The following is a 27,202-nucleotide window of genomic DNA, read 5'->3' on the forward strand; positions in this document are numbered from 1 at the left end:
TGATATCACAGAGAAGCCCAGGATGTCTTCTGTATAATACAGGACTTGAAGCAATGGCATGTAAATATGGTCTCAGCGAAAACAAACTTCTTTGGGGGTATATCAGCGTCCCTCTGGATAGAGTTGCGCTGGACGTCTCGCGCGTTTGTCACGCCCACCCGCTCGTGCTGTACAGATGACATGGATTTAATCGCGGGACTGCTGTGAATTACACTGGAAAGCTCTCGTGGTAAGTCATCAACATCAAGATTTCCTCGCTTTACCTCTTTTCACTCTTGCACCTCATTAAGTTGTCTTACCCAAACGTAGCCTATCCCTTCTGTGAGGATATCTGATAGTCTTTTGTGTATGTGTGTGTGTGTGAGTCTTATAAACATAGTTGTAAAGTTGCGGTGCCGTTGCGTTTATCTAATGAGGCTGAAGAAATCGGAAAATTTGACACGAATGTCCACCATCTACTATTTTTACAAGGTCATAATTTACTCACCCTTGTGTCCAAACCAGTTTGACTTTCTTTCTTCTGTGGACCACAAAATGAAATGTTTGGCAGTCTCAGTCACCATTCACTTTCACTACATGATTTTTTCATCCAATGAATGTGAATGGTGACTGAGGCTGTCAGTTCCTAACATTCTGCCTAACATCACCCTTTGTGTTCTATAGGACAAAGAAAGCCATACGGGTTTGGGAACAACAAGAGGGTGACTATATGATAGCAAAATTGTCATTTTTGGGTGAACTATCCCTTTAAGTCAGCATTTAGTTTGATACACTTTAACTTTATCAAATCTCAAGGTTTTTATACCATAAAGCCAGATAGGGATAGTTCCCCCCAAAAATGAAAATTCTCTAATCATTTACTCACCCTCATGCCGTCCCAGATTTGTGTGACTTTATTTCTTCTGCTGAACACAAACACAATATTTTAGAAGAATATCTCAGCTGTGTTGGTCCTTACAATGCAAGTGAATGGTGATCAAAACTTTGAAGGTCCTAAAATCACATAAAGGCAGCATAGAAGTAATCCATAAGACTGCATTGGTTTAATCCATATATCCAGAAGTGAGATGATAGGTGTGAGTGAGAAACAGATCAGTATTTAAGTCCTTTTATTACTACAAATCTCCACTTTCACTTTCACTTCCACATTCTTTTCTCTTGTTTTTGGTCATTCAAATACTTAGTCCATATAGGGAGGAGAATTTATTGTAAAAAAGGACTTAAATATTGATCTGCATATATCATATAAATATAAAATATAAAGTTGGAGATGGGGATGTGGAGGGATGCCTTGAAGAATCATCACCGGTGCGAGGGAAGCAGCCGCATATATATCCTTGGGATATGATTGGCAGACCTAGATGAACAAGCTTCCCCCAAACTTGCATTTTTGGAACTTCTTTAATAAATCCAGAGGTAACACATAAGTGTTCTCTGCTTTTAAATGCCTTTAAAAATGTGATATGAAGTGGAGAGAGACAAAGATCTGAAATGAAATAGATATCTCTTGAGTTTAAGGCTTAGTGAAGAATGCCACCAGGAAGGAAAGGATGGGAAACTCCTGGTAAGCAGTCCCATATGTGCACAGTGACTCAAAAGACCCACAAGCAATAACCAAAAGGCTGGGATGACACTAGGAACAGATTTATTCTCAATAAACATGTTATTTAGGAGAAAATAAATGATTATTGATTCATATTCTTTGTGGTACTAGAGGCCAAGTAATTTCTCTTTTTACAGATGCATTAGGATGAAACATGGCTCTACTGAGGAAAAGTGAGTAACAAAATGCAATGTTTGCAGATTGTGTTTCCATTACTCTCTCTCTCTGTTCAGTTTTTTTTGCATCACTGTTTCATAATCCTAGAGAAAAAAAAAACATCCAAAAGCTTCATGTTCACTCTACGAATTACACTTTTACTCTTGATTTCGGTCCCAAAAGTCTGCATAATGTATATGTACGCAATATTGAATAATTTTCATTAAGAAATCTAAAGGTAAAGCTTGAGTTATTAGTCATGTGATAGCACAAGTGGTGTTTTAGTTCAAACAGGCATTACATAACCGGACCCCTGACTCATTCTGCAGTGTTGTCCTGCAAAACTGGAAGGTCTCCAGTGATTGTGTATGTGGTGGAGGAGGGGTCAGTCAAAAAGGATTTTGTCGATATTGGCTGTCGTAGAGTAAATGAGGTAATAGCATAAATGAGGTAACCAGACAGATTGAGGACCCATAAAAGAGATGTATGGCAGGGTCTCTGGAAGACTTGAAATCACAAAAAAATTTGGCAGGCCACTGAAATTATGTTAAAGGAATATTTCAGGTTCAACACAAGCTTAGCTCAATCAACAGCATTTGGACTTGTCCCTCCTTAAAAAAAAAAAAAAAAAAAAAAAAAGCAAAGCTCTGGGTTACAGTGAAGTACTTACAATGGAAGTGAATGGGGCCAGTTTGTAAATGTTAAAATACTCACTATTTCAAAAGTGTAGCCACAAGATGTAAACAAAATGAATGTTAGTGTGATTTTAGTGTGGTAAAATCGCTTATTAACCTTTTCTGTGTGAAGGTTGTAACACCCTAAAACAACCGTAAAAAAATGCTGATTTTAACAACTTTACAGCTCAAATAATACACAAGTTTTAACAAAAGAATTAATGTAAATGCTTTTATAAAATTATAAGCTTCATATTTCTACCTTTAAACCCTCCAAAATTTGTCCCCATTCACTTCCATTGTAAGTGCCTCACTGTAACCTCGATTTTTACTTTTTGTTAAAGGAGGGATGAGTGAACCCGGATTTAACCCTGATTGAACCCAAATTATTACTTTAACATGTATAATGTTTACATCTTATAGCTATTTATTTTCTATTTTTTTATTTATTTTATTGAAAAAGTGTGTATTTTAATGTTTATGGACTGGCCCCATTCGCTTCCAATGTAATTGCCTTAAAGGAATATTCCGGGTTCAATACAAGTTAAGCTCAATTAACAGCATTTGTGGTGTAATGTTGATTACCACAAAAAATTAATTTAGAATCGTTCCTCCTTTTCTTAAAAAAATAAATAAAAAAGCAAAAATCGAGGTTACAGTGAGGAACTTAGAATGGAAGTGAATGGGGCCAATTTTTGGAGTGTTTAAAGGCAGAAATGTGAAGCTTGTAATTTATAAATGTACTTACATTAATCCTTCTGTTAAAACTCATGTATTATTTGAGCTGTAAAGTTGTTTAAATTGTAATTTTTACAGTTATTTTAGGGTTTTAGTGTTTGTTTACATTACATTGACAATACATTGTCATTTTACAGTTGTAAAATTGGCTATAACTTTACACAGAAAAGGTTAATAAGTGATTTTATCACATGGTAACAAACATATTGTTTATATGTTATGGCTATACTTTTGAAACAGAGAGTATTTTAACATAAAAAAATAAATAAAAAAACTGGCTCAATTCACTTCATTGGCAAGTGCCTCAGTGGAACCCAGATTTTTGCTTTTTTAAAAGAAAAGAAGGGGCAAGTCAAAATACATTTTTGTGGTAATCAGCATTAAGCCACAAATTCTGTCGATTGTGCTTAACTTGTATTGAACCCAGAACATTCCTTAAAACATAAATTATCAGTATCAGCAACCCTCGTCGTCTTTCTATTTTATTAATGTATTGAAAGGGATTAAATGTTGACCAGTAAGCATACATGTTTTGCATTATTTAGGATTATTTAGGTAAAATATGATAAATAGATTCTCCAAAAAGTATTTTGGTCATCAGACAAAAATATGAATATTATTGGGGTAATTTTGGCAGTGTCATTCCTGCCCAAATGTCACCCCATGCTATATGCTGAAACTAAATACTCAGAGATACTCACTCCTACAGTATCTCAGCCATGACTCCAAAACACCAACAAACCTAGCTTTATATTCAATGTGCTGTACTTTTTTTAAATAAAGTGAATAATACACCCCAGCAAATCATCTCACCTCCCACCAGCAGCATTAGCAAGTGTGATAGCATAGTTGATGTCTTACAGCGACCTCTACTGGCCATCTGTTTTTCACATTCTAGCACTTTTTCTCTCTGTTTGCCAGTCAACTGTGGGCTTCTCATTCTGCTCATCCTGGTGACACTTGCTCTCCTGTACAGCAAGACCAGACCACAGACACTGCATAAGTACTCAGGTAAACTTGCATCAATCAGTTTAGCAGGAGTCTTATATATTTCCTCAGTTTGTGGTTCATTGCTCTTCTGCATCAAGAATCATGTTGTATTGGCTAATCGCAATCTTGGTGGTCATGGTATTCAGAGCTCTGGGAAGACCCAGGAAAGGTGCCCAGAAACAATGTAGAAGATGAGACAAAGGAGGACAGAGTCATCCCTGTGGTGATCTGTGCTTCAGAGGAGCGTATTGGTGCTTCCATGGCAACCATCAACAGCATCTACAGCAACACTCGTGCGAGCGTTTTCTTCTACATAGTTACCCTGCAAGATACCTTCCAAAAGATAAGGTGCCTCCCTGGCGTTACTGATTAAAGTCAGATTTGTCCTGCTACTGGCTACCACCTTTATACTTGGTCTAAATATGTTCACTTGATTTAACCCTTGTGTTGTGTTCATTTATATATATATATATTTTTTTTGTTTTGTTTTGTTTTTTTTTGTTTTTTTCAATTATTATTATTGATAGAAGAATTCATTGAACTGAGCTTAAACCAGGCCAGTGCGGAAAATAAAATAAATAAATAAAAATAATTAAGTAATAAATTAATAACCACTTGTTTTAAAGCCTAGAATCTGGACTTTACAATGTGTATAGCTGATCCTACCAATTCTTAATGCTTTTTAATTTGCTGACAAATTAGAACTGTTTTGTTCTCATCATTTGCAAATTTGTTATCACAACAATTGAGAGGAAAAGTCTCAATTAGTAGAATGCAATGAACAAATTTGTTTCACTCAGAGGCCAAATTGCAGTATTAGTTTTATGAAATTCTAACTGACACATACATATTATAAACAGAAGTGTCTTTTTGTCAGGTTTTTTCTTATTACATCCCGAAGCATACATATAACATAGACAATGACGTATCATAACTTACAATAGACTATCCTGATTCAAACGAGCCCAAATGCAACATAAACCGATCAGTAGATCTTGAAATATTCCTTTAAGTGTGTACATGGAAAGAGGATCCACAAGAGGGCACTCAACACACAATGTTTGGCGGAGGACTAATCGCAGCTGCCTCCACGTCTGAGACCATCAACCCACGCATCTTATCATGTGGCTTGTTGAGCAAGTTGCCACGGGGACATAGTGCATGTGGAGGCTTCACGCCATCCACCGTGGCATCCACGCACAACTCACCACACGCCCCACTGAGAACAACCACATTATAGTGACCACGAGGAGGTTACCCCATGTGACTCTACCCTCCCTAGCAACCGGGCCAATTTGGTTGCTTAAGAGACCTGGCTGGAGTCACTCAGCACGACCTGGGATTCGAACAAGCGAACTAGTGAACTCCAGGGGTGGTAGACAGACTCAGCTACCCAGGCCCCCTCTCACATATGTGCTCATCTAAAGAATTGGGATGCTCCTGAACATTTCATATTTCTGTATTTTGTAGTCTAATCCATTTCCAATGGCAGGTCATTTTGACTGGGAACACAAGTGTAACAAAGTTAAATAAAACCAATATATAATATGTGAACAAAGTCAAGGAATTTTATTCCAATTGGATTAAGTATAAAAAAAAAAAACGACTGGAACACAACATAAGGGTTAGTACCTATCTTGTAAATAAGCAAATCATTATGTAAAACAGAACTATCAGTCTACTGATTTGCCCTTTGTGTAAAAGATCAATGAGAGCATCTACTTACTTGCTCAGCCAATCAAAACCATCAACAAATTCCTCAACAAACATGAATCTTTTCTTCCTCTGGGCTTGAGCAGGGAGTACATAGAGAATACCAAGCTGAGAAAAATAAAGTACAAGATCCTGGAGTTCAACTCAATGGTATTAAAAGGGAAAGTAAATCCAGACTCATCCAGACCAGAACTGCTGCACCCTGTGAGTTCTGCCGAGAAGATTTACTTTTATATACAGTACAGTACAGATAATTGCTAACTTCAGCTGAGCCATTCATTTTTTATTAACAGACAGTGTTGGGTAAGTTGCGTAAAAATAGTTATCCACTACAAATTACTGATTATTTCTCTAAAATTGTAATCAGATTACTTTACTAATTACTTCATTGAAAAAGTAATCAGTAATTGGATTACACCCAACACTGTTAACAGACATAAACACACGTTACGTGTTTTTACATAGCTACATGAAATGTTTCTTGATTCCCTCACTCTGGTGAGATCCTGGTTTCTTTTGTTTTGCAGCTGAACTTTGTGAAGTTCTATTTGCCACTCCTTGCTATTGAAAATCATGAGCGGATTGTTTACCTGGACGATGATGTCATAGTGCAAGGTCAAATCACTTATTCTGTGCACTATCCATAAAATCCTTAATTTGATGCTGAATTTGTGATTCTAATAACACATATTGATACAGCTTCCTTTTCTTTTTCTTTTAAGTTGATCATGGAAAAGGAAGGATAATAAGTGCATGGCATTGCTTCACCACTCTAGTCACTATGGTAATAAATGTTTTTGTGTTATATTTGACCCACAGGAGATATACAGGAACTGTACCGCATTAAGCTGAAACCTGGGCACGCTGCCGCATTTGCTTCAGACTGTGATCTGCCCCCCACTCACGAGATGGTGCGCAGTGTGGGGATGCAGGTGTGCATTTTTGTATATGTAAAAGTTTTAGACGTAGTCCAAGTTCATTGTTATATGTGTATGCATGCATTCCATGTGTCACTTCATATATGTACTCGCAGATTAAAAAATATGATGGTCTCTCACAGACAACCTATATGGGCTTCCTGGATTACCGCAAAGAGGAAGTCAGAGAGCTGGGCATCAACCCTAGTGATTGCTCATTTAATCCAGGCGTTTTTGTGGCAGATATTGGTGAATGGAAAAAGCAAAAAATTACTAAACAGTTAGAGAAATGGATGGCTGAGAATTTCAGGTGAGTCTAATTAAATAACCAGTGGTTCAGAGGTGTAATGAGTCTTGTGAATAACATTAGATCAAACCTGTTGTACTACTTTTCTAGTAGATCAAATTAGTGGTCAGTAGGTTGCAAAGATGATCACTTGTGAGTAGTAAAGAGGTCAAAACAACTTTTTTTTCTTCTCTCCCTGTTGAAATTTAGGGAAAACCTGTACAGCAGCGCTGTGGCTGGGGGTGTGGCCACCCCTCCAATGCTGATTGTTTTTCATGATAAATACACCACCATTGATCCACTGTGGCACGTCAGACATCTGGGTAACTAAATGTCTCTCCTGCTAAATTTCTAAATCATCACTTCTGACCAGAGGCATCACTTGAGTCTTGCATCACTCTGAATCCATTTAAATCCCATTACAGATTATTTTTCGTTATGCTGGGTCAAATAAAAGGCATATTTGTTTGTTTGTTTCCACTCCTACAATAGACATTTTCTAAAGTTAAATGAAATAAAGTATACTAATTGCCTAAGAAATGTATTAACACTATAAATTAATTACTTGTCCCACTTGGGAACACTTTACAATAGGGTTACATTTTTTACATTAGTCAACAACATCAGTTAACATGAACCAGCAATCAGCAGTACTTTAACAGCATTTATTAATCTTGGTTAATGTTAGTTTTAATAAATATTTTTAAATCAAATGTTGTATATGTTAACATTAATGAACCATTAACTAACATTAACAATGAACAATTGTAGTTTTATTAACAACAAAGATTAACGAATGCTGTAAAAATAAATTGTTCATTGTTAGTTCATGATACCTAATGCATTAACTAATGTTAATGAATGGAACCGTATAGTAAAGTGTTACCACCCTCTTAGCAGAATTGCAACGTTTAAAACCATTTTATTAAAACTACACACAACCAACAGTAGTGGACACTCTGATCTGTATCATACCAGTTCTGTGAGGACAAAATTGCAAACAGACACACAAAATTCACCCCAAAGCAAATTATGGTTAAATCAGTGGCCTCCTAAAAACATAGAGAATAAAATCATCAGTATCAATGGTTGGGCCTCTCAGGGTTAATAGAAGATGCACCCCTTTGCTTTAACAACCTAATTTGGGTGTGGTATTCAATTTCCTGAAATATTCACACCAAGTTATTTAGTACAGAAGCTCTGAACTGCATGGTGGAAAAAATAAAATAGTGTCTCAGTTCCTTCCTGAGCCTAAGTCTTACATTTTTTTCTTCTCTTCAAAAAACAATTCTCTCTCTTCAAATTTTTTTTCATAGATAACTTGTTATATTAAAATATATTATAATTAAATTCCACCATGAAGGTCTGCACATGACATCCCCGTACAGTCGCAAGGATTTAATGTATAAATGATCTTTTCGTTTAGAAATTAGATTACTTACAATAATATTAACATTACCAGATGTAACACTTCAAAAGGACAGACATAATAATTTCCCCATGTTTCCTGTTTTCCTCAATACATTCCTTCGCTTCCACCACGTAACACTGAGCAAACGGCATAGATGGTTTAGAAAGACCAATTTCAAACAAAATTTCTCCAGTTGTTACACGACAGCGAATGCCATATCAAACATATGTAACGTGATTTTGTCTTAAAGTTTGCAAACCCTTAAATAATAGATGTATTATTCAGCTATATAGCAAGAGAAAGCATTAAAAGCATAAGATTACATGTTTACTGATAGTGGCACCTGGTGGCCAAGGTTGGTACCGCATGCATTTTTTTTTTTTTTTTTTTTTTTTTTTTTGAAGAGAGAAAAAAAATTTTTTGAAAAGAAAAACAATTTAAGACTTATGCTCCGGAAGGAACTGAGACACTTTTTTTTTTCCACGTGCGGTTCAGAGCTTCCGTAATCTAGCTACAAGACAGAAGTGGTGACTTCTGCTGTCTCGTTTGGAAGGCTGCGTCCTTTGAAGGCTACAGTATACCGAGTGTCCTTCTTTAAACAAGCCTCGTTTAAATGAGACGGCCTTCGTAGGACAAACGGAAACGGAACGTATCATGGTTGCTATGACAGCACACCACTCTTTAACAAGCGCGAGCGCTTTGAGTGAGAAGGGAACAAAGTCCCTTTAGAAGGGAATGCATGAGGTACATTTTAGGAGAGTTATAATGATGTAAAGAGAAAAGAAAATAGATTTTACAGGTGTACTTTTAGTCTAATACTTTATTTTAATTATATATTAATATAATTATACATATTATATACTCTGCACCCATCTGCTGAGGAACTTCAACTTGGGAATTAACATTCCTTGCGTTTGAACATCATATTTACCGGCAAATTGGCTTTTTTTTTTTTCCTAGACATTTCCGTAGCAAAGAATTGCGGGAGTGCCCACGAAGGACACACCTCATGCATCTTCCGAATTCCCGTGAAAGAAGGGCGCATTCGGAGTGTCCTACTCGCTTTTATGAAAGGAGACAGCCTCGATGACGTATAAGGCCGACAAATGTGACCTCCGGAGGACGCATCCTTCCAAACGAGAGACAGCCAGAGTTTTTTTTTTTTTTTTTTTTTTTTTTTAAAAACACATTTACAGCCGATAGAGCGATATATCGGTTTTACCGACTAATCAGTGCCGATAGTTGCTTTTTGTCATCACTTAAATGCATATGCTGTTATATTGAGAAATCAAGTGTTCTAAAAAAAGTTTTAAAAGAAAAAGGTTCCTGTAGCTCAACTGGTAGAGCATGGCGATGGCAAAAAACAAGTTGCTTTGGATAAGAGTTTCAAATGCATAAATGAAAGCGATGGCGTGCAAAGAAAAATGTGAGTATATGGAAACGTGCTTCTTCAGGACATACAATACACTGGGTATTGAACATATCTATTTAATTCTAATAAACCGCATTCCTTATTAAACCTCATCCGGTGAAATATGTATACACAAAACTCATAATCTGGTGAATATACAGGCTATAATAGAGGCTTAATTTGGCAAATACTTGCATATAGAGAATTGTAATGGGACAAAGTTGGTTTCATTTCAATATAAAAGTCCCTGGGTGTTTCGATCTTGTGCATAGATAAAAGTTCCCTGATATGCACCAAATCTAAAAAAAAAAAAAATTCTGGTTATTGAGATTTGTTGCACAAACTGCAAATAATCAGTTATCTGCCTTTTCACCACCTTAGTTATCGGTATCGACAAAAATCCACAATCGTTCAACCTCCTGTATGGGTGAAGAAAAATGTACACTAAAGCGATGTAAAGATCTCATGTATTTTTTTTCAAGGCTGGAGTCCTGATGCCCGTTATCCTGAGTCTTTCCTCCAAGAGGCGCATTTATTGCACTGGAACGGACGTTTCAAACCCTGGGACTACCCCTGCACCCATCTGGACCTCTGGGAGAAATGGTTTATTCCAGACCCCACAGGAAAGTTCTCCTTGGTACGACCATAAGTTTAAACAGATGGAGCAATATACAATTTTAAACTTTAAAAAGTCACTTGGACTCAAAGTCTAGACTTGTGGCAACAGAATGCTTAGGGTTGGAGGACGTCTTTTAGATTATATGTTGGACTACAGCTATACTGTGGCAACCCAATTAATAAAACACTTCTCAGATGCCTGATATTTTGAGGTGATCGAGTTTGTAAAATGGATCCATGGGTAAAACAATGCAAAAGGAACATAATGAGATAAGACTACACAAAGGATCCCTTTCCGGAAACATTTAATGGTTCAATGGACAGGAGTCAGCGCTCCACAACTGGGTCAGTTAAATATTAACAAATTTACAATCATGGAGGAATGTAAAAAAAAGAAAAAGAAATCTCAAACACAAAGCAGCGCCTTAAAAAAAAAAAAAAAAAGCCCCTATTCCCCAAACTTAACCCACCCACACAGAGAAAAGATGAACAGCCGTGGTCACCATCTTCACTCTGCATCACAGTCCAAAGCCCCATCCCTCCCAGTCATACAACTTTACAACTCGTCTTTTCCTGTGGAATCCTGAAACAAATACAAGTTCATAAGGTTAAGAAATATGCCCGATGCAAGCAACAGTATCTCAGTTTTGGCTCATTTTAACAAACACTCACAGATTCGTCCTCTACATCCTCATCTGCCTGGACTCCCTCCTCTTCTTCAGGCTCTGCATCCTCTGCCAGTTCTTCAGGTACCTCCTCTGGCTCCTCCTCTACCTGTACATGGACAGAACAGCAGGATATTGAAAAAACACTTCATTTAAATTTTACACTTCATCTCACCTCCACTGTAGGTGTTCCAATATGAGTGTGTATGTATGTGCATTCCCACACTTTTTGACCATTGAATTCCCATGACTTTAGTGACCCATCCAGTCATTTACGATTAAAGTATTTTAAAAAAACGTTCAAATTCAAACGGATTCGCCAATGAATCATTCAGACCAATTGAAAAGAACAGACTCAAAGGAACTATTTGCTCACAAATCAGACATCACATAGCTTGCAAGCACTTTAATCTAACCAAGAGCAATATTTAGCCAATATTTTAGAGCAGAGAAATATTAATATTCTTTTCAACAGTTTCCTTGACTTTAAAAAGAATCAATTCATGTCCATGACTATTCAAAGCCTGGAAAACACAATTTTAATATTCACTAATATTTCCAGATTTCTGTTTATTTAAACTTCGGTCTAGCACTATATATAGGTTTTCCACCGTGATTGGTGCATGAATGTACCTGTGCATCAAGGTCTACGTTCATGCTAAGCCGGAGCATGCGCTCTATTCTGTCTCCATAGGCTTTGGTATCTGAGAGCTGGTAGCCAGAGCGCAGTGTAGCTGTCTCAAAGAGCACCACAGCTAAATCTGCAGCTGTCTGATCCTCAGCATCTGCCTGTGGACAGAGCAATTTAATTCAGACCACTTGAACTCCAATTCACATATCTTGATGGAAATATTTAGAAATGAACAATCAGGATTATGCTAGACTTACTTTGACTCTCCTCAACATCTCCTTGATGAGAGGATGTTTGGGGTTGATTTCTAATGTCTTCTTTTGACTTGCATAATAACTAGAAATGAAAAACAAAAAAGGTTTGTGCTTAAGTTTTAAACAGTTTGCAGTGTATTAGACACATTAAAATGTTTTACATAGCAGTAAGTGGTGGGCTGCATTGTGAACTGAGTTAGAAATACCATGGAAAGCACCACTAACTATTATAAAACTTAAGGGTGCATGACTAAAGCTTGTATGCAGACAGACTTGTCAGTAACTTACTTTGTGGAAATGTCTTTTCCTGTCTGGTAAGCCTGAGCTTTCATGATCCGTTCCATGTTGCCAGACCACCCATACTGACTCGCAACCAGAGCGCAGGGTGAGTTGGTCAACCTCTGGGACAAAACAGCCTTCTCGATCTGAAACACAAAGGACTCTTCAATTTATGGGTGTTTTTTTTTTTTTTTACTTTTTTTAAATGCAGTCAGTTTACAATATGCAAAACACAAAAATAAGAGCCATACATTGTCCTTAAGGGCCTTTTCTTTCATCCAGGTGGTGAGGGGTTCAAAGTCTTTCTCCAAGGCCTCTCTCGTCTCCTTCGCCTTATCGCTCTCATCAAACTTCACACCTTCCTTTGCCACGTTTTGGAACCGCTTTCCATCAAACTCAGGCAGGGCCTGGATGCAGTACTCGTCCACTGGCTCGGTCAGGTAGACGACCTCATAGCCCTTTTTAAGAAGTTTCTCCACGAATGGAGAAGACTCAGCCTTAAATAGACAAAAGATTACGTTAACCAGATAGACAAGGGAAATAGAGTACCTTACGCTGTTTTTTTTAGTCCTTTACCATAAGTTCATGAGCAATGTCAGATTTGCGAATAAATTGTTCAGACAGTTTGCAAACCAAACTGATTCAGTGGAAAGATCAATTCCATTATAAATCAGACATCACTTCTCTCAAACTCATGAGTGTACCAAGGAGAGCTAGGGCAGAGGTCAAGATGTCTTATGGTTTTGGAACGACAAGGGTTGAGTGCAAGTAAATGACAAAACTGATGATGAACCATTATGCAAGTGTAAAATGCCATATTGTAAAAATCAGACATGCGATACATTCAGCATGAAGTGACTATGCTCACCTCCTTCCTGCTGGTTCCAGCCATAAAGTAGATCTTGTCTTGCTTCTCCTTCATCCTCTCCACGTACTGCTCCAGGCTGGACAGGCTGGTCTCGCTGTGGGAGGTCTGGAAGCGAAGCAGTTTGGCCAGGCGGGTTCTGTTGGAGTGGTCTTCAATCACGCCCAGCTTGACGTTGGTGCCAAACTCCTTCCAGAACTTATCATTGTACTGCTCCTCTGCGATCTTCTTGATCATGTCCAGGGTCTTGCGCACCAGCTTCTTACGGATGACCTGTAGAGACACCATTGGTTAGTTTGAACATCTTTACCAGTTTTATACATTATACATACTAGTTTAGGCTACTCAAGTGCAGATCTCTGGAGGGCTTTCTGAAAGCCTGTATAGCAAGTTTTTCTGAAATAAACATGTATTATACAGGTTGCGCATTAAATTTGATCAGCAAAATGGTGAGCTTTACCTTGAGCAGTTTGTGTTGCTGTAGAGTCTCTCTGGACACATTCAGAGGAAGATCATCAGAGTCCACCTAACAGACGAGATCAAAAGTTAGGTTTACCAAAAACAAATTCTCAAATATCATAATGCTTTCCATAGAGATGGACAGCAGCACTTACAACGCCTTTGACGAAGTTGAGGTACTTAGGCATCATGTCATGGAAGTCATCAGTGATGAAAACTCTACGCACAAATAGCTGGAATGACAAATTAGAGTCATGCGTTCAGAAGTCAAATTACATAAAATATAACTCAAAACAGGACATAAGAGAAAGGTTTCCTTCTCCACTTGAAGGCCATCAAACTTACCTTGATGAAGTCATTCTTCTTGGTACCATACTCATCAAAAAGTCCTCTGGGTGCAGATGCAGGAATGAAGAGGATGGACTTGAAAGTGACCTCACCTTCAGCGGTAAAGTGGATGTGTGACATGGGCTCATCTGAATCCTGATTTAAAAACCAGATTTTACTTGAATGATCCAAAAGGCCACTGAAGATCATAGTTGATTGCATTGATTATTTATACATATAGCCAGACCAACTCACCCTGGAGAAGGTCTTGTAAAAGGCTTTGTATTCATCCTCCTCCACTTCCTTTGCAGGCCTCTGCCAGATGGGTTTAATGTCATTCATCAGCTCCCAGTCCCACACGGTCTTCTCCACCTGTATTTATACATAAACACAGTTGGTATGGAGGTTTATTCTCATATGAAGTTACAACACTAGTCAGTTTTTTTGTTTTACCTTCTTAGTCTTTGGTTTGTCCTTGTCTTCTTCCTCTTCCTCAACCTCAGCTTCATCTTCTGCTGCATCTTCCTTCTCCGCCTCAGGCTGCTCCTCCTCCTCAATGGGCTCCTCTACAGTCTCAGTCTTAAAAAAAAAAAAAGAAAAAAAAGGTTCATGACTCTCTGAAGTTAGTTTTGATTCTGGCTGCTTGCGTACATTTCTCAAATTATTTTTTTTTCCAAGCAGTAATATTGCAAAGTTTCCATCTAAACCCCTTTAACCACTGTCAGGGTGCCGGTTTCGGTGCCCAATCTGGAATGGTTACACCCACTTTACCAAAAAAAAAAAAAAAAAAAAAGAAAGTGGTTCTGTCCTTGCAATGGCCCCTACAACCTGCTGGTCTCGAACCAGGAACCGCTCTCACCAGAGGCCGGGATAAATGACAGCATAATATCCATCAGGGTTGCTGCAGTGTTTTAAAATCAAATTTAAGTCTAAGACCTTTTCAAGGCCTGAACAAATTAATATTGTATCCCCATACCAAAACAAACTCAAAATAAATCATGTATCAGAGACTCTTAATCAGGCAGGAGCTCACATTCAGCATGGCCTTAACATTGCTTATCAGTAAAACAGGGTAGGATATATGTTTAAAATACTGAAGACATGTTTTCCACATATACAGTATATCGCATTAAAATTGGGTTATGTACCATCAGATAAACAAATACAAATTGGAGGTCAACTGATATTGGATTGTGCTGATATGATGTGTTGAAAGCCAGTTAGTCGGCCAATAGTTTTTTTAAATTGGTAACTTATATTAAATGTTCTTAGTCTTTCCATCCTGTGATGGGGAGGGCCAGACAGAGGCTCCAAGAGTCCAAATTGAATTAAATTCCAGATGCACTTTTTTTTGGGGGGCGGGGGTGGGTGGGTTGGATTTGATTCATAGCGTGGAACTTTTAACTTTTAAGGCACTTTAACTTTGAAATGCACCGGGGACTCTTATTTTGAAACGTTTGCACTTCACTGTTTCCAGCTGCTCATTCAAACAAATAAGGGATATAAAATGTGCAATCCTACAATAATCTACAATGTATTACAATATAAACAAAAAAAAAAAAACATATCATCAACAGGTGATCATTAGTGATCGTTTGTCATAAATTTCCGATATGGCCAAATGATTGAGCTGCTCTGCAACAGCTAGAAACACTCACAAGCCCCTGAATGCTTGGAGAAAATACAACAGTTTTCACTTTGAAGGGCATAGTGCATGCATTTAATTAAATCGTATTCTTTTTAAGTTTGATAATCACATAAGGTCATATCACGATTCATGTCTTTCTGCCCCCAAATTTAAGACCTCTTTAAATAAAAATAAAGACATTTTTTGTATCATTTAAGATATTTAAGACTTTTTATGACCTTAAATTTTGGAAAACTGAATTTAAGACATTTGAATACTTCAAGGATCCATGGGAACCCTGTCCATACCAAGAACATTTTTAAAAACAAAATCTGGAAAGGCTGAAGCAATTTTAGATTGCCGTCATTATCAATTACGTGCCTACACTGGAAACTGACAAAAATCCCGTACCGATATGTCATTTTTCGGCTCTCAAGTGAGTGGAAATGTGGGCTGGTTCTGAGAGAGATTTGCGGATTCCTGGCCAAGCACCAGCACCAATTCAGTGGAAAAAGGGTACTAGAAGGTTTAGAGTCCAGACACCCAAGAGGACTGACCTTGCTGCTCCATACGTAGATAGGGAAGTTGATGAACTGGGAGTACTTCTTCACCAGGTTCTTAATGGTCTCTAGCTCAAGGTAGTCTGAAGCTTCCTCTTTCATCACCAACCTGATGAAGCAAGATTTCTTTACTCAAGTCCCAAAAATCTGTAAAAATTGATGTTTCAACACTACATAATATCCAATACTTACGTAATAGTGGTGCCTCTACCCAGAGTGTCTCCACGAGGGTCCTCAATGACAGTGAACTCATTGGAATCGGACTCCCAGATGTGCTGGGTGCCATTGTTGTGCTTGGATGTGACAATGACCTTGTCAGCCACAAGGAAGGCAGAGTAGAAGCCCACACCAAACTGGCCAATCAGCTCAGAGGTGGACTGACCCTCATCCTGCATCTCAGTCATCTTGTTGAGGAACTCACTGGTTCCAGACCTGGCGATGGTACCAAGGTTCTTCACCAGTTCCTCTTTGGTCATGCCGATACCAGTATCAGTGATGTGAAGCACGTTCTTCTCTTTGTCAGACTGTGGATATGTCAGGTACAAGATTAATTATTACAGCTATAAATGACAGTGAAAACAAATTTGGAACTAAAAAACAACCGATTGCCAGACTGTAGTTAAACCAGCTGTTAAATATCGAAGCTAAGATATGAAAATGACAGGAAGGAAAAGCTCCTCAGCAATGCTTCACATACATTTAAAGTTCTTTTGCAATGCAAATATACAAGTGATGTTATTTTTGACAACCGCCAAATGGAAAGTTTCATTACTGAAGGTACAGTGGTGAGTTCAAGACAGGTGTCGATCAATAAGAATATGTATCTGGACTATTTATTTATTTTTTATTTTTTTAAAGGCAACTCAAAACACCTTGATTTTAATAGTAAGCTCTTCATTTGCAGCAAGGGCATCTTCATGGGTCAGGGACAGTAACCGGATTTTATCCAGGGCATCAGAAGCATTGGAGATCAGCTCTCTGAGGAAGATCTGTCAGGTGAAAATGGAGAATTAGGATAAGTATAGTTGTGTACGATTTCCAATAACAAATTTAATGAAGCTCAATTATTTAGTTTAACATCTAATAGCCCAAGTAATGGGACTAAAACTACAACATTTACATGTAAATAAAAATAGATCATTTAAATGAAGGGTTCAAAGCCAACCACCAACTCACCTCCTTGTTCTTATACAGAGAATTGATGATCAATTTCATCATTCTGTTCACTTCAGCCTGGAATGCATGCTTCTCTGCTTTCTCGCGAATTTCCTTAATTTGCGAGGCGTTCAACCCATCAAGCTGTATTGCTTCTTCCTCCCTGTGGAAAAACAAGAGAAAATGCAAAGGATGCTTGTAACAAGTCGATTCCTCCATGGACTTATTACCGTTTACCCCTGAGTATTGTGGAAGTCACATGAAATGCACCAACCAGATGTCTAACACCCCATTGGGGATCATTTTTAGCCTATATGCTTAAATTGAATAATACAGACGTTTTAACAACCCAAAATAGTAGCTAAAATTAGAGTCAGGTGTTTATTTCCCCACTTTAAACGTTAAAAGCTAGGAGGGAAATCAAAAACATGAACACTGCCACATGCCTTGATATTTAGAGCAGTCAAGTTTCAAGTTCAAGTGCATACAGACCTCTGAACAACCTCGTCATCTGTCCGGGATCCATCTCGGCTCTTCCCTAGGTCGTCTTCCACCATGCCGTCAATCTCAACTTCATCTTCAGCTTTCACAGAAGCTGCAATTATGCAAAACATAAAATATTAAAACAAGCACAGATTTGAAAAAGGTTATCACGCCCATGGCATGCTAATGTTGTTTGCGGTCTACTTAGTTACTCAATAACTTATTGATATAATAAGAAGGCACACCATGCATGAAAATAAAATCTTATATCAGAAGTGTTTTATAAAGTAATCCCTGGGCATATTTGGTCAGCAAAGACTCTCCTGTGCTAAGAATAACTGTTTGTCCTTTGTGCATGAATATGCATAGCCTATTTGCACATTTTAAACTTGGTTAAATTTGTCCAGGCAAAGCTCTCCTCCTCACCTGAAATGTACAAGCTCTGTTTTGTGGGAAAGAGTGCAAATTCTTGATCTCTGTACTCTTTAAAAGGCCCTTAACTATGCACAGTTATAAGGCCTTTAAGTGACATTTCATCTACGCTCAATTTATCATACAATTCCTCTCGATTTTAGTTTTTCTTCTTCCCCCCCCCTCCCCAATGCATATTATTTATTTTACTTTCTTTAATATTTTCCAGAAATGCATTCCAAAAGAGGAGCATTTGATCAATTTGTTTCAATGCAATTTGTAAATCTAAAGCACAATATAGCTGGATATTGTAATCTGAAATTTTTATAATGAAATCAATCGTTATTCATTGACATAACACTATAATGGGAGTTCAATCTTAAGGAAACTTCCAGAAGCACATGCAAGTCAAATCCACACTCCATCTTTTATTTCCTGATCTGAGACATTCATCCTTTTAGAAAGGAACTAATGATCTAGACATTACAAAATTGAGTATACAGAATAAATAAAGCCTATACAGCAGAAAGAAGAACAATACAAAAACAGAAGCATTACTGTAAACTGCTATAGCTTTGTCAAGTTCAATCTAAGACCATCAAATCCGCATAACAGTGCAATGCATGCCCATTTAATATAACATACTCACCAAATGCAAGAAGTGCACAGAAGAGACCGATAATCCACAGTCGCCTCATTGTTTTTGGAATAAAGACAGTTTATTAATATGACTTAATAGCTGATTGACGACCTGAAGTGTTGCTGCGCACTCCACGCCTCAACGAACTCTTGCAGTGCGTGGATGGAAACGGAGAAGTCGGCTTTATGAACTCCTGCGCTCTGGGGCAGTGCTCAGTCGGTGTGCACCAATCACAGCGGCCCACGCACATCACCGCACCAATCAGAGAGCGGTCCGCAGCCGGCGTCGTCCAATCGCTGTTTTACATGTCCGATTTTACACGTTCCAATCGTGGCTCGCGTTGATTGGCTCGACGGGATGCCAATTCATCCAGCGTGTGTTGTAAGCGGGTTTCGTCATAGCGTGTGACATCTGATCTGGGGACGGTTTGGAGAGCTTTTTTCTGCTTTGAGCGGGTTGGGGGAAATGAAAGCGACTGACGCAGAATCAGATTGAAGTACTTTTTGTAAGGTACAAACAGTTCCTGGGGTTACCTAAACGGCCAGTTGTTGACACGGTGCAAAGCACAAGTAAATCCACGTAGCTTGACTTGACTGATTTGCACACAGTTTTTCTGTTTGAGTGATTTTATGTAGACTAGAACCTTTTTGTAGTGCTGGGTTTGAAAACATTTTTTTTATTATTTACTCACAGCTTTTAATAGTTTTGCATTTATTATTTTTTATGTTTTCCCTTGTTAGATATGAATATATAGAGGTCTAAAATTGGAACACACTAAAAATGCAAGGAGAAAACAATCAAGAAAAAAATTAAGTGAAGTTCTGACAGCCGATATCTGTAATTTCCTCTCCAACCTATCCTTCTATGTCCCAGGTGATCTCCAGGAAGAGTTGTCTTACCTGGGGTCAGAGGTATTCCCCCATTTGGACTCACTTTGCCAGGGCAGGGGCATGTGTTTCCAACCTGTGGATTTACAGAAAAACAAATTGATGAAGAAACTGACAGTGGTGAACATAATCTGATGGATCACAACATCCAAACAATTTATAAGGCCCCTGATCTCTTCGACCTCTCAACCTTCTTTATCTGTCTTCTTGGTAACTGCTTTGGTCATTGATTGTCAGGGGAGAATGGGTCTCTATCTGATACTGGAACATGTTCTTTGTCTGTGGTGGCCAGGAACTTGCATGTTGCTGCAAAGTCTGGATACCCTTGGGTCATGGAAGACAAGTATCAGACCTGTAGCCTGACAGAGCTAGAGATCACCAAGGCGGCCTTTATTGATAACCACAGAAGCTGCTGCTTTTATTTTAAAGACTACACACCCACTAAAGAGGACAACAGTGATGAAATGCTCACCTTCTCTAATATGCTATCCACTCAAACCCATAGTGAGAGACAGCGAATGACAAATCTTAAAAGAAGGATCATAGACAGTTGTCATCCAGTCAGGTTTGAGCATACTGGCCACAATAACTTCAATGCAAAATGTACAAACACAGACGTTTAACAGAATATCATTTTAAAGGCGTCCACCTTTTTCTTTTTCTTTCCTCTAACAGATTCTACAGAAATTTGTGTGAACTTGGGGAGATAAGGAAGGACTGGGAAGGGGTCATTGGTCAATTTTATGGGGATTCAGTGCATCCTGTCTCCGGTAATTTTAAAGTAATATTCCGGGTTCAATACAAGTTAAGCTCAATCGATAGCATTTATAGCAAAATGTTGATTGCCATGAAAAATAATTTTCACTCGTCCCATCTTTTCTTTAAAAAGCAAAAATCTAGGTTACAGTGATGCACTTACATTAGAAGTGAATGGGACCAATCCGTAAGTGTTAAAGTACTCACTGTTTCAAAAATATAGCCACAAGACGTAAACAATATGTGTCTTAACATGATTGTAGTGTGATAAAATCGCTTACTAGAATCAGTAATGATTCTCTGATTTCAGAATAAGAATCAGAATCATAATGAGCTTTATTGCCAAGTATGCTTACACATACAAGGAATTTGTCTTGGTGACAGGAGCTTCCAGTGTACAACAATACAAAAACAGCAGCAAGACATAGATAATAATAAAAATAGTTATACACATACGTACATACACACACAGACACACACATACATACGTAGTGCAATCTAATACAAATCTGTTATCTGTTATGTATAGTGCCCCACTGAGAACAAACCACATTATAGCGACCATGAGGAGGTTACCCCATGTGACTCTACCCTACCCAACCAATTTGGTTGCTTAGGAGACCTGGCTGGAAGTTTTATCTGTTCATGAGATGGATAGCCTGAGGGAAAAAACTGTTCCTGTGCCTGACGGTTCTGGTGCTCAGAGCTCTGAACCGTCGGCCAGAAGGCAACAGTTCAAAAAGGTAGTGGGCAGGGTGAGTGGGGTCCAGAGTGATTTTTCCAGCCTTTTTCCAAATTCTGGAAGTGTATAGTTCTTGAAGGGGGGGCAGGGGGCAACCAATAATTCTCTCAGCAGTCCGAACTGTCCTTTGTAGTCTTCTGATGTCTGATTTCGTAGCTGAACCAAACCAGACAGTTATTGAAGTGCAGAGGACAGACAGTTTACATTTTCTGTGTAAAGTTATAGCCAATTTTACAACTTCGTTCCCATGACTGTGTAATGTCAACCATGTAAAAATGACTATTTAAACAATTTTACAGCTCAAATAATACACAAGTTTTAACAGAATTTATGTAAGTGCTTTTGTAAAATTATAGGCTTCACATTTCAGTGTTTCTTCTTCTTTCGGCTACTTCTGTTAGGGGTCGCCACAGCAGACCATGATCCGCATATTTGACTTGGCACAGGTTTTACGCCAGATCTTCACATTTCTGTGTTTAAACTCTCAAACAATTGGCGCATTCACTTCCATTGTAAGTTCCTCACAGTAACCTCGATTTTTGCTTCTTCTTTTTTTTTTTAAAAAAAGGACGGATGAGTCAAAATTATAATTGTGGTAATCAATATAACACCACAAATGCTGTTAACTGAGCTTAACTTGTATTGAACCCAGAATATTCCTTTAATATTTCTTAATATTGTCCACCACATTTGGGCCTGCTGACGAATTCTGAATATATACATCTGAATATATTTTATACACATGCATAAAGTAAATAATGTTTTTATTGTGTTTCCGAATATATAGGTTTTAGGTTGCCAGGATTCACTTGATCTGCAGTATCATGAAAGCCATGCCCATGCATTGTGCAAGTGGTTTGTGCCTTCAGCACAAGCCATTGGAATACTGAATAAATTAAACAAATTTGTGAATCCTATAACCTGTAACAAATAATCTGAGATACACCCAAGAAATTCAGGTGCTCATTTCAGATGGTAAGAAGATAAAAGTAAAATGAAAACATTTGATTGACATATATTAAGATATAGGTTTAATCCTTTTCTGTTTTTAGTGATCGTGACAACAAAGAGTCAGAGAAGTCTATTTTACTGTGGTGAAAGGGGTTGTGGCAAGTCAGCTCTGGCAGCGTGGTGGATACAGGCCTTCTGCAGACAGAATGCTGATGTTCTAGCCATCTCTCACTCTCTGGGACAAGCATATCCAGCATTGATGTCAGGTCTATGCATAGACAGTGTACTGCTTAACTTAAAAGAGCGCATTTTGGTAAATTGCTTGAAGACCTGGAAAATAGAAAGCAAAATAAACTTTATATCTGAAATACAAGACGACTGCAATGAAGATATCAGTGCACACTGCTGGATGTATTTTAGCTCATCTGACTGTAATTATATGATACAGTTATTATACTAGATTCAAATTGTTTAAAACATTTTAAGTGCTTTATGAATAAAGTCCAAATTAATTTGCAACAAGGAATTTTTATTTTTTTATAGGAATTTGTTTCTGTAGGCGACTTTCCAGATTGGCATGACAGTTTGGAAGAAGATGTTAAGCTTGTGTCTCTCCATCGGGTGGTTCAAGCATTCAGTGCAGCAGCCAATATTGGGCCTTGTGTTCTTTTTCTAGATGGTATCAACCTTCTGACGGAAACACTAGGACTCTCAATGTTAGAGGTGATCTTTGCGCTTCATGTATGGTTTTCTTAAGCCAACTTTTAACTTATTATTACTATTTATTTATCTATGCAACTTTTATTTAATTTAACCCTTCCATGGTCTTAAAGATCAAGTCCCTACTTTGAACCTAGAGGGTCAAATTAACCCTTTTTTATGTTCAATTTCAAAAGCTTGTAATAAAGGCTCTGTGTGCTCTATCGCTCTACTTTTAGTCTTAAATCATTCGTCTAGGTGCCAGCTAACACTAGAAAAAATATTTTTTCCTTTATCAACTTCTATTCTAATATACAGACCTGAAAGCCAGGGGACAACTCAACACAGGTTCAAAAATCTTGTTAAAAAAGCTTCAAAAGCTTGTAATAAAGGCTCTGTGTGCTCTGTCGCTCTACATTTGGTCTTAAATCATTCGTCTAGGTGCCAGCTAACACTAGAAAAAATATTTTTTTCTCGATCACCTTCTATCACAATATACAGATCTGAAAGACAGGGGGAGCCCCAACTCCACCCATAGACATCCAGTCTTTTTTGAGAAGCATCACCATAAAATTGTAGAAAAGGTCAAAATGTTATTATAAGAACAATCATAATTTCACACACATGCCCCTACACACACAAAACACATAAGTACATACACACAGACACCCACAAACATTCATTGACAACAGAAACAAATGCAAACACAAAAATGCAGTTCAGCAAAAAAAAAAAAGTATTATAAACAAATCGTCATTTGAATATGTTCCTGAATATTGATAAAATGTTATACATCATTGCAAACCTGAGGTTCTTATCTGTCATATTACACCAAGATCACATTTGTAGTCCATTCAGAGGCCGAGATATTCCACAAAATATGGGGAAAGGGCGGGGCTTCCAAAAAAGACTGGATGTCTATGGGTGGATTCACAAACCACGTTGGGGCGCCCCCTGATTTTCAGATCTGTATGTTGTGGCTGTGTCTCGTTTGGAAGGCTACGTCCTCCGGAGTTTGCATTTGCCGGCCGCATACGTCATCAAGGCTGTCTCGTTTCATAATTTTTTTTTTTGTCTTTCTTTTTCTTATTTTTTTATCTATTGTCAATGCCTTTTATGTATATGCACTTACATTTATACAATTGTTAACCTTTTTTGCATTCCCAATAAAAAAAATAAAAAAATAAAAAATGAAACGAGACAGCCTCGATGACGTATGCGGCCGACAAATGCGACCTCTGGAGGACACAGCCTTCCAAATGAGACACAGCCAAAGTGATATGAAAAAACTTTTTTGTGTGTTTGCTGCCATCTAGTGGAATGATCTAAAACTAAAAGTAGGGAAATGGAGCAAACAGGGCCTGTATTATAAGCTTTTGAAATTGAGCAAAAAAGGGTCAATTTGACCCTTAAGGACAATGTAGGGACTTTTTTGTAGCTTTATGTATAAATACATGAAATTTAAAAATTATGACATTGTCAGGTTCAGATCACCTCTTTGGAGGATGGTCATACATCGCTGGGTGAAAGATTAACAGCAGAACTGCTCAAACCAAAGCTTTTTCTTCATGTAAAGTCACTGGGCCTCAACCAAACACTGCATTTCTGTGGAAGGTACTGGTAAATCATTTCAACACAGCTTTACTTTATAAACTTATGCTTTTAACTTTTGAATTTAATGAGAAAAGTGTGCATTACATAACAAGAAGGGTTTTATTATTAGAGTTTTTTAGTGGTTATTTTAGCAGTTTTGTCAGTGTTCTTTTAAAAGCTGAACTCCTATAAAGCTTGATGATGACATTTTTTTTAAATATGATGACTTGTGGTGAGCTAATAATTGTTTTTCTTATCTTCTCGCCAGATCTATTAGGTTGGGCATGGGACACACTTTGCTTGATTCATGTGTCTCGAGCTGGGCTAACTGAGGCTCATCTACTAGCTTTGTTGGAGGATCTTGGCTGCTGTGGGAATTTGAGAATTGAGGTGTTGGAGTGGGCCCGACTGCACACTGCTTTTTTGGCCTTGGGTTCAGGAGAAACCAGTAGTCTTATGACCATCATGCATCAGTCTCTCAGCCAGGCTATGAACCTGTTGTTGTCTGCTGAGGACACTTGATATAATTGCCATTATTCTTCATCTCCTTTCTTGTAAAATAATAGCTCTTTAATTGTTTCAAGATAACTTACTGTAGATATATTTTGGATTTTACTCAGAATGGTGCCAAAAGCGAAAAACGTCAGTGAGCGGCAGTTCTGTGGACGGAAACAACTTGTTGATGAGAGATGTCAACAGAGAATGGCCAGACTGCTTAAACATTGCTTAAGCTTGAACTCGTTTTGAAACATTGTAATAAGTGGTCGAGTGATACAGGTTTTTCGATGGCCAATGTCAATACCGATATCTAGAGAGCAGGTTGGCCGATATAAATGCCGATAAACATAATACAATTTAACAACCGCAAATCAGATGTACACAAAATTTCTATTATTTTATTCAATATTTTCTCAAATTTGCATAAACTTGAAAAGAAAAAACCATGAAAACAGAAAGTGTTTGACAAAGCTATTGGTAGATTTTGAAACTGACACAAGGGAAAGTTAACATTTCTGTTAATCTGCCAAGAGAACACGCTTTTCGGCCTATGCCGATAATAACAAAATGGCCAAATATCAGCCGATTATTGGCCTGCCCGTTATATCGGTCAATCACTATTTATGATGATTGCTTCCTCTACAGGGTGAAGAGCTGGATAACGACAGTTTGAGGTTACTGCTCAAAGTGCAGTATATGCTGGCAAAGCTTTATGTCCAAATGCATCTGCTGAAAGACACTGAAAGAGACTTAAGACAGCCCAGTCCCTTACAGCAGCTCACCTTGACAGCGCAGAGGTCAGACTGATAGTTGGTAACACATATTCCACACTACATTCACAACTTTGAAAAAATAAACACATAGCCAGACTTTTCTGGCAATTGTAACTGTAAACACATGAAGCTTTAATCTGTTCTCATAGGACAGTTGCTTTGCCGTCTGGGCCTGATATTGCTGGAGGATGGCCGGCTTTATGAAGTGCCAGGACTTTTCAAAGAGATCAGCTCTGCTAGATACACGTCTGTCCATCCCTGTGCTGAAGGCACTGACTTGCTATTGAAGGCCATTCACAAGTAAGTGAGAAGACAGTAGAATGGTGAGCTAGATGTTGATGTAATTTCATCACCTTTGTTTTCATTTGTCAAGATTGAGTCTTAATGAGCCTAAAGCTGCTGAGAGATGTCTCCAAAGTGCACTGACTAGCAGGAGGCGCTGGTATGGTCCTGATCATCCTCTTGTGGCAGAATTGGAGGAACAGCTTGCAGATCTCTGGGCCAGCACACAAACAGACACAGAGTGAGAGATGGACTTCTGTGTAATGCTTCTGTTATCTTTGATCAAACCTCAAGGTCACATGTCTTCTTTTCTCCTGCAGTTGGACACAGAGGAAGATTGTTGAACTGTACCAGCATGTCAGAAGCACCAAAGAGACTGAAGCTCAGCAGCTGCAACTTACCTCCCTGCAACACAATCTTGCTGTCACTGTGGTAAAACCTGGTGAGTAATACATGACCTCCACCAAACAATGTGCTTGAGCAGGTTACTTTACTGCTACAAGAGAAAGAATATGAGATTCTCATATTTTCTGTGTCAGGCAGCCTGTACTGGTTGTAAAACCCCATCTTGGAATACATTCCTCCCTTATTTATTGTCTCACAGGAGTATTTGACTTCTCCAGTGCTTTACTCTTTGTGTGGTATCTGCAAACTCAGAATGCAAAGAACCAATAGATGAAAGGCCTAACTAACAAGTTATCAGCACAATGTAATGGTCAGAGTAGCCATGTGTTTTCTTGTTGAGAGGCACAATTCTATTCTATTCTATCCTGTTCTATTATTTAGTTCTATTAAATATAATCTATTCTTCTGTTCTGTTTTGTTCATTCTGTTCTGTTCGGTCCATTCCATATTAGTCTATTTTATTCTAATCTATTCGGTTCCGATCATTCCATCCTAATCCGTTCTGTTTAATTTATATTTTTCTATTCTATTCTTCTGTTCTGTTCATTATATTATATTCTTCTGTTCTGTTTTGTTCCCTTCATTCTATTCTTTTCGATTCTGTTCTGTTCTATTTAATTCTGTTATGTTCTGTTATGTTCTTTTCCATTCATTCTGTTCTTTTCTATTCTGTTCTGTTCTGTTCTATTTTATTCTGTTCTATTCTGTTCTTTTCCATACTATTCTATTCTATTTCACAACGG

General features: G+C 38.0%; 2 protein-coding genes and 1 pseudogene across 2 annotated transcripts; 2 read left to right on the plus strand and 1 right to left on the minus strand.

Annotated features, from left to right (window-relative positions):
- The first annotated feature begins 46 nt into the window (after positions 1 to 46).
- On the plus strand, positions 47 to 10,720 carry LOC127434899 (glycosyltransferase 8 domain-containing protein 2-like). The gene is made up of 10 exons (XM_051687953.1): positions 47 to 229; positions 1,741 to 1,776; positions 4,093 to 4,182; positions 4,308 to 4,509; positions 5,961 to 6,078; positions 6,402 to 6,489; positions 6,694 to 6,806; positions 6,935 to 7,101; positions 7,288 to 7,400; positions 10,382 to 10,720. Exons 2-10 carry the CDS (start codon positions 1,758 to 1,760, stop codon positions 10,546 to 10,548), a joined length of 1,077 nt encoding a protein of 358 aa, XP_051543913.1. The 5' UTR covers positions 47 to 229; positions 1,741 to 1,757; the 3' UTR covers positions 10,549 to 10,720.
- An 85-nt stretch (positions 10,721 to 10,805) lies between these two features.
- Positions 10,806 to 19,038, minus strand: LOC127434897 (endoplasmin-like). Its single transcript, XM_051687951.1, has 18 exons — positions 18,883 to 19,038; positions 17,832 to 17,934; positions 17,361 to 17,502; positions 17,057 to 17,173; positions 16,377 to 16,708; positions 16,182 to 16,293; positions 14,451 to 14,576; positions 14,253 to 14,369; positions 14,016 to 14,153; positions 13,826 to 13,903; positions 13,672 to 13,737; positions 13,215 to 13,484; positions 12,598 to 12,843; positions 12,356 to 12,492; positions 12,071 to 12,149; positions 11,816 to 11,971; positions 11,190 to 11,291; positions 10,806 to 11,100 (listed from the first exon to the last, which is right to left on the minus strand). The coding sequence occupies exons 1-18, from the start codon at positions 18,929 to 18,931 to the stop codon at positions 11,074 to 11,076; spliced, it is 2,397 nt and encodes a 798-aa protein (XP_051543911.1). The 5' UTR covers positions 18,932 to 19,038; the 3' UTR covers positions 10,806 to 11,073.
- A 20-nt stretch (positions 19,039 to 19,058) lies between these two features.
- On the plus strand, positions 19,059 to 22,857 carry LOC127434942 (putative tetratricopeptide repeat protein 41; annotated as a pseudogene).
- The last annotated feature ends 4,345 nt before the right edge of the window (positions 22,858 to 27,202 follow it).

The sequence above is a fragment of the Myxocyprinus asiaticus genome, chromosome 45, assembly GCF_019703515.2.
Source record: "Myxocyprinus asiaticus isolate MX2 ecotype Aquarium Trade chromosome 45, UBuf_Myxa_2, whole genome shotgun sequence".
Classification (NCBI taxonomy): Eukaryota; Metazoa; Chordata; class Actinopteri; order Cypriniformes; family Catostomidae; genus Myxocyprinus; species Myxocyprinus asiaticus.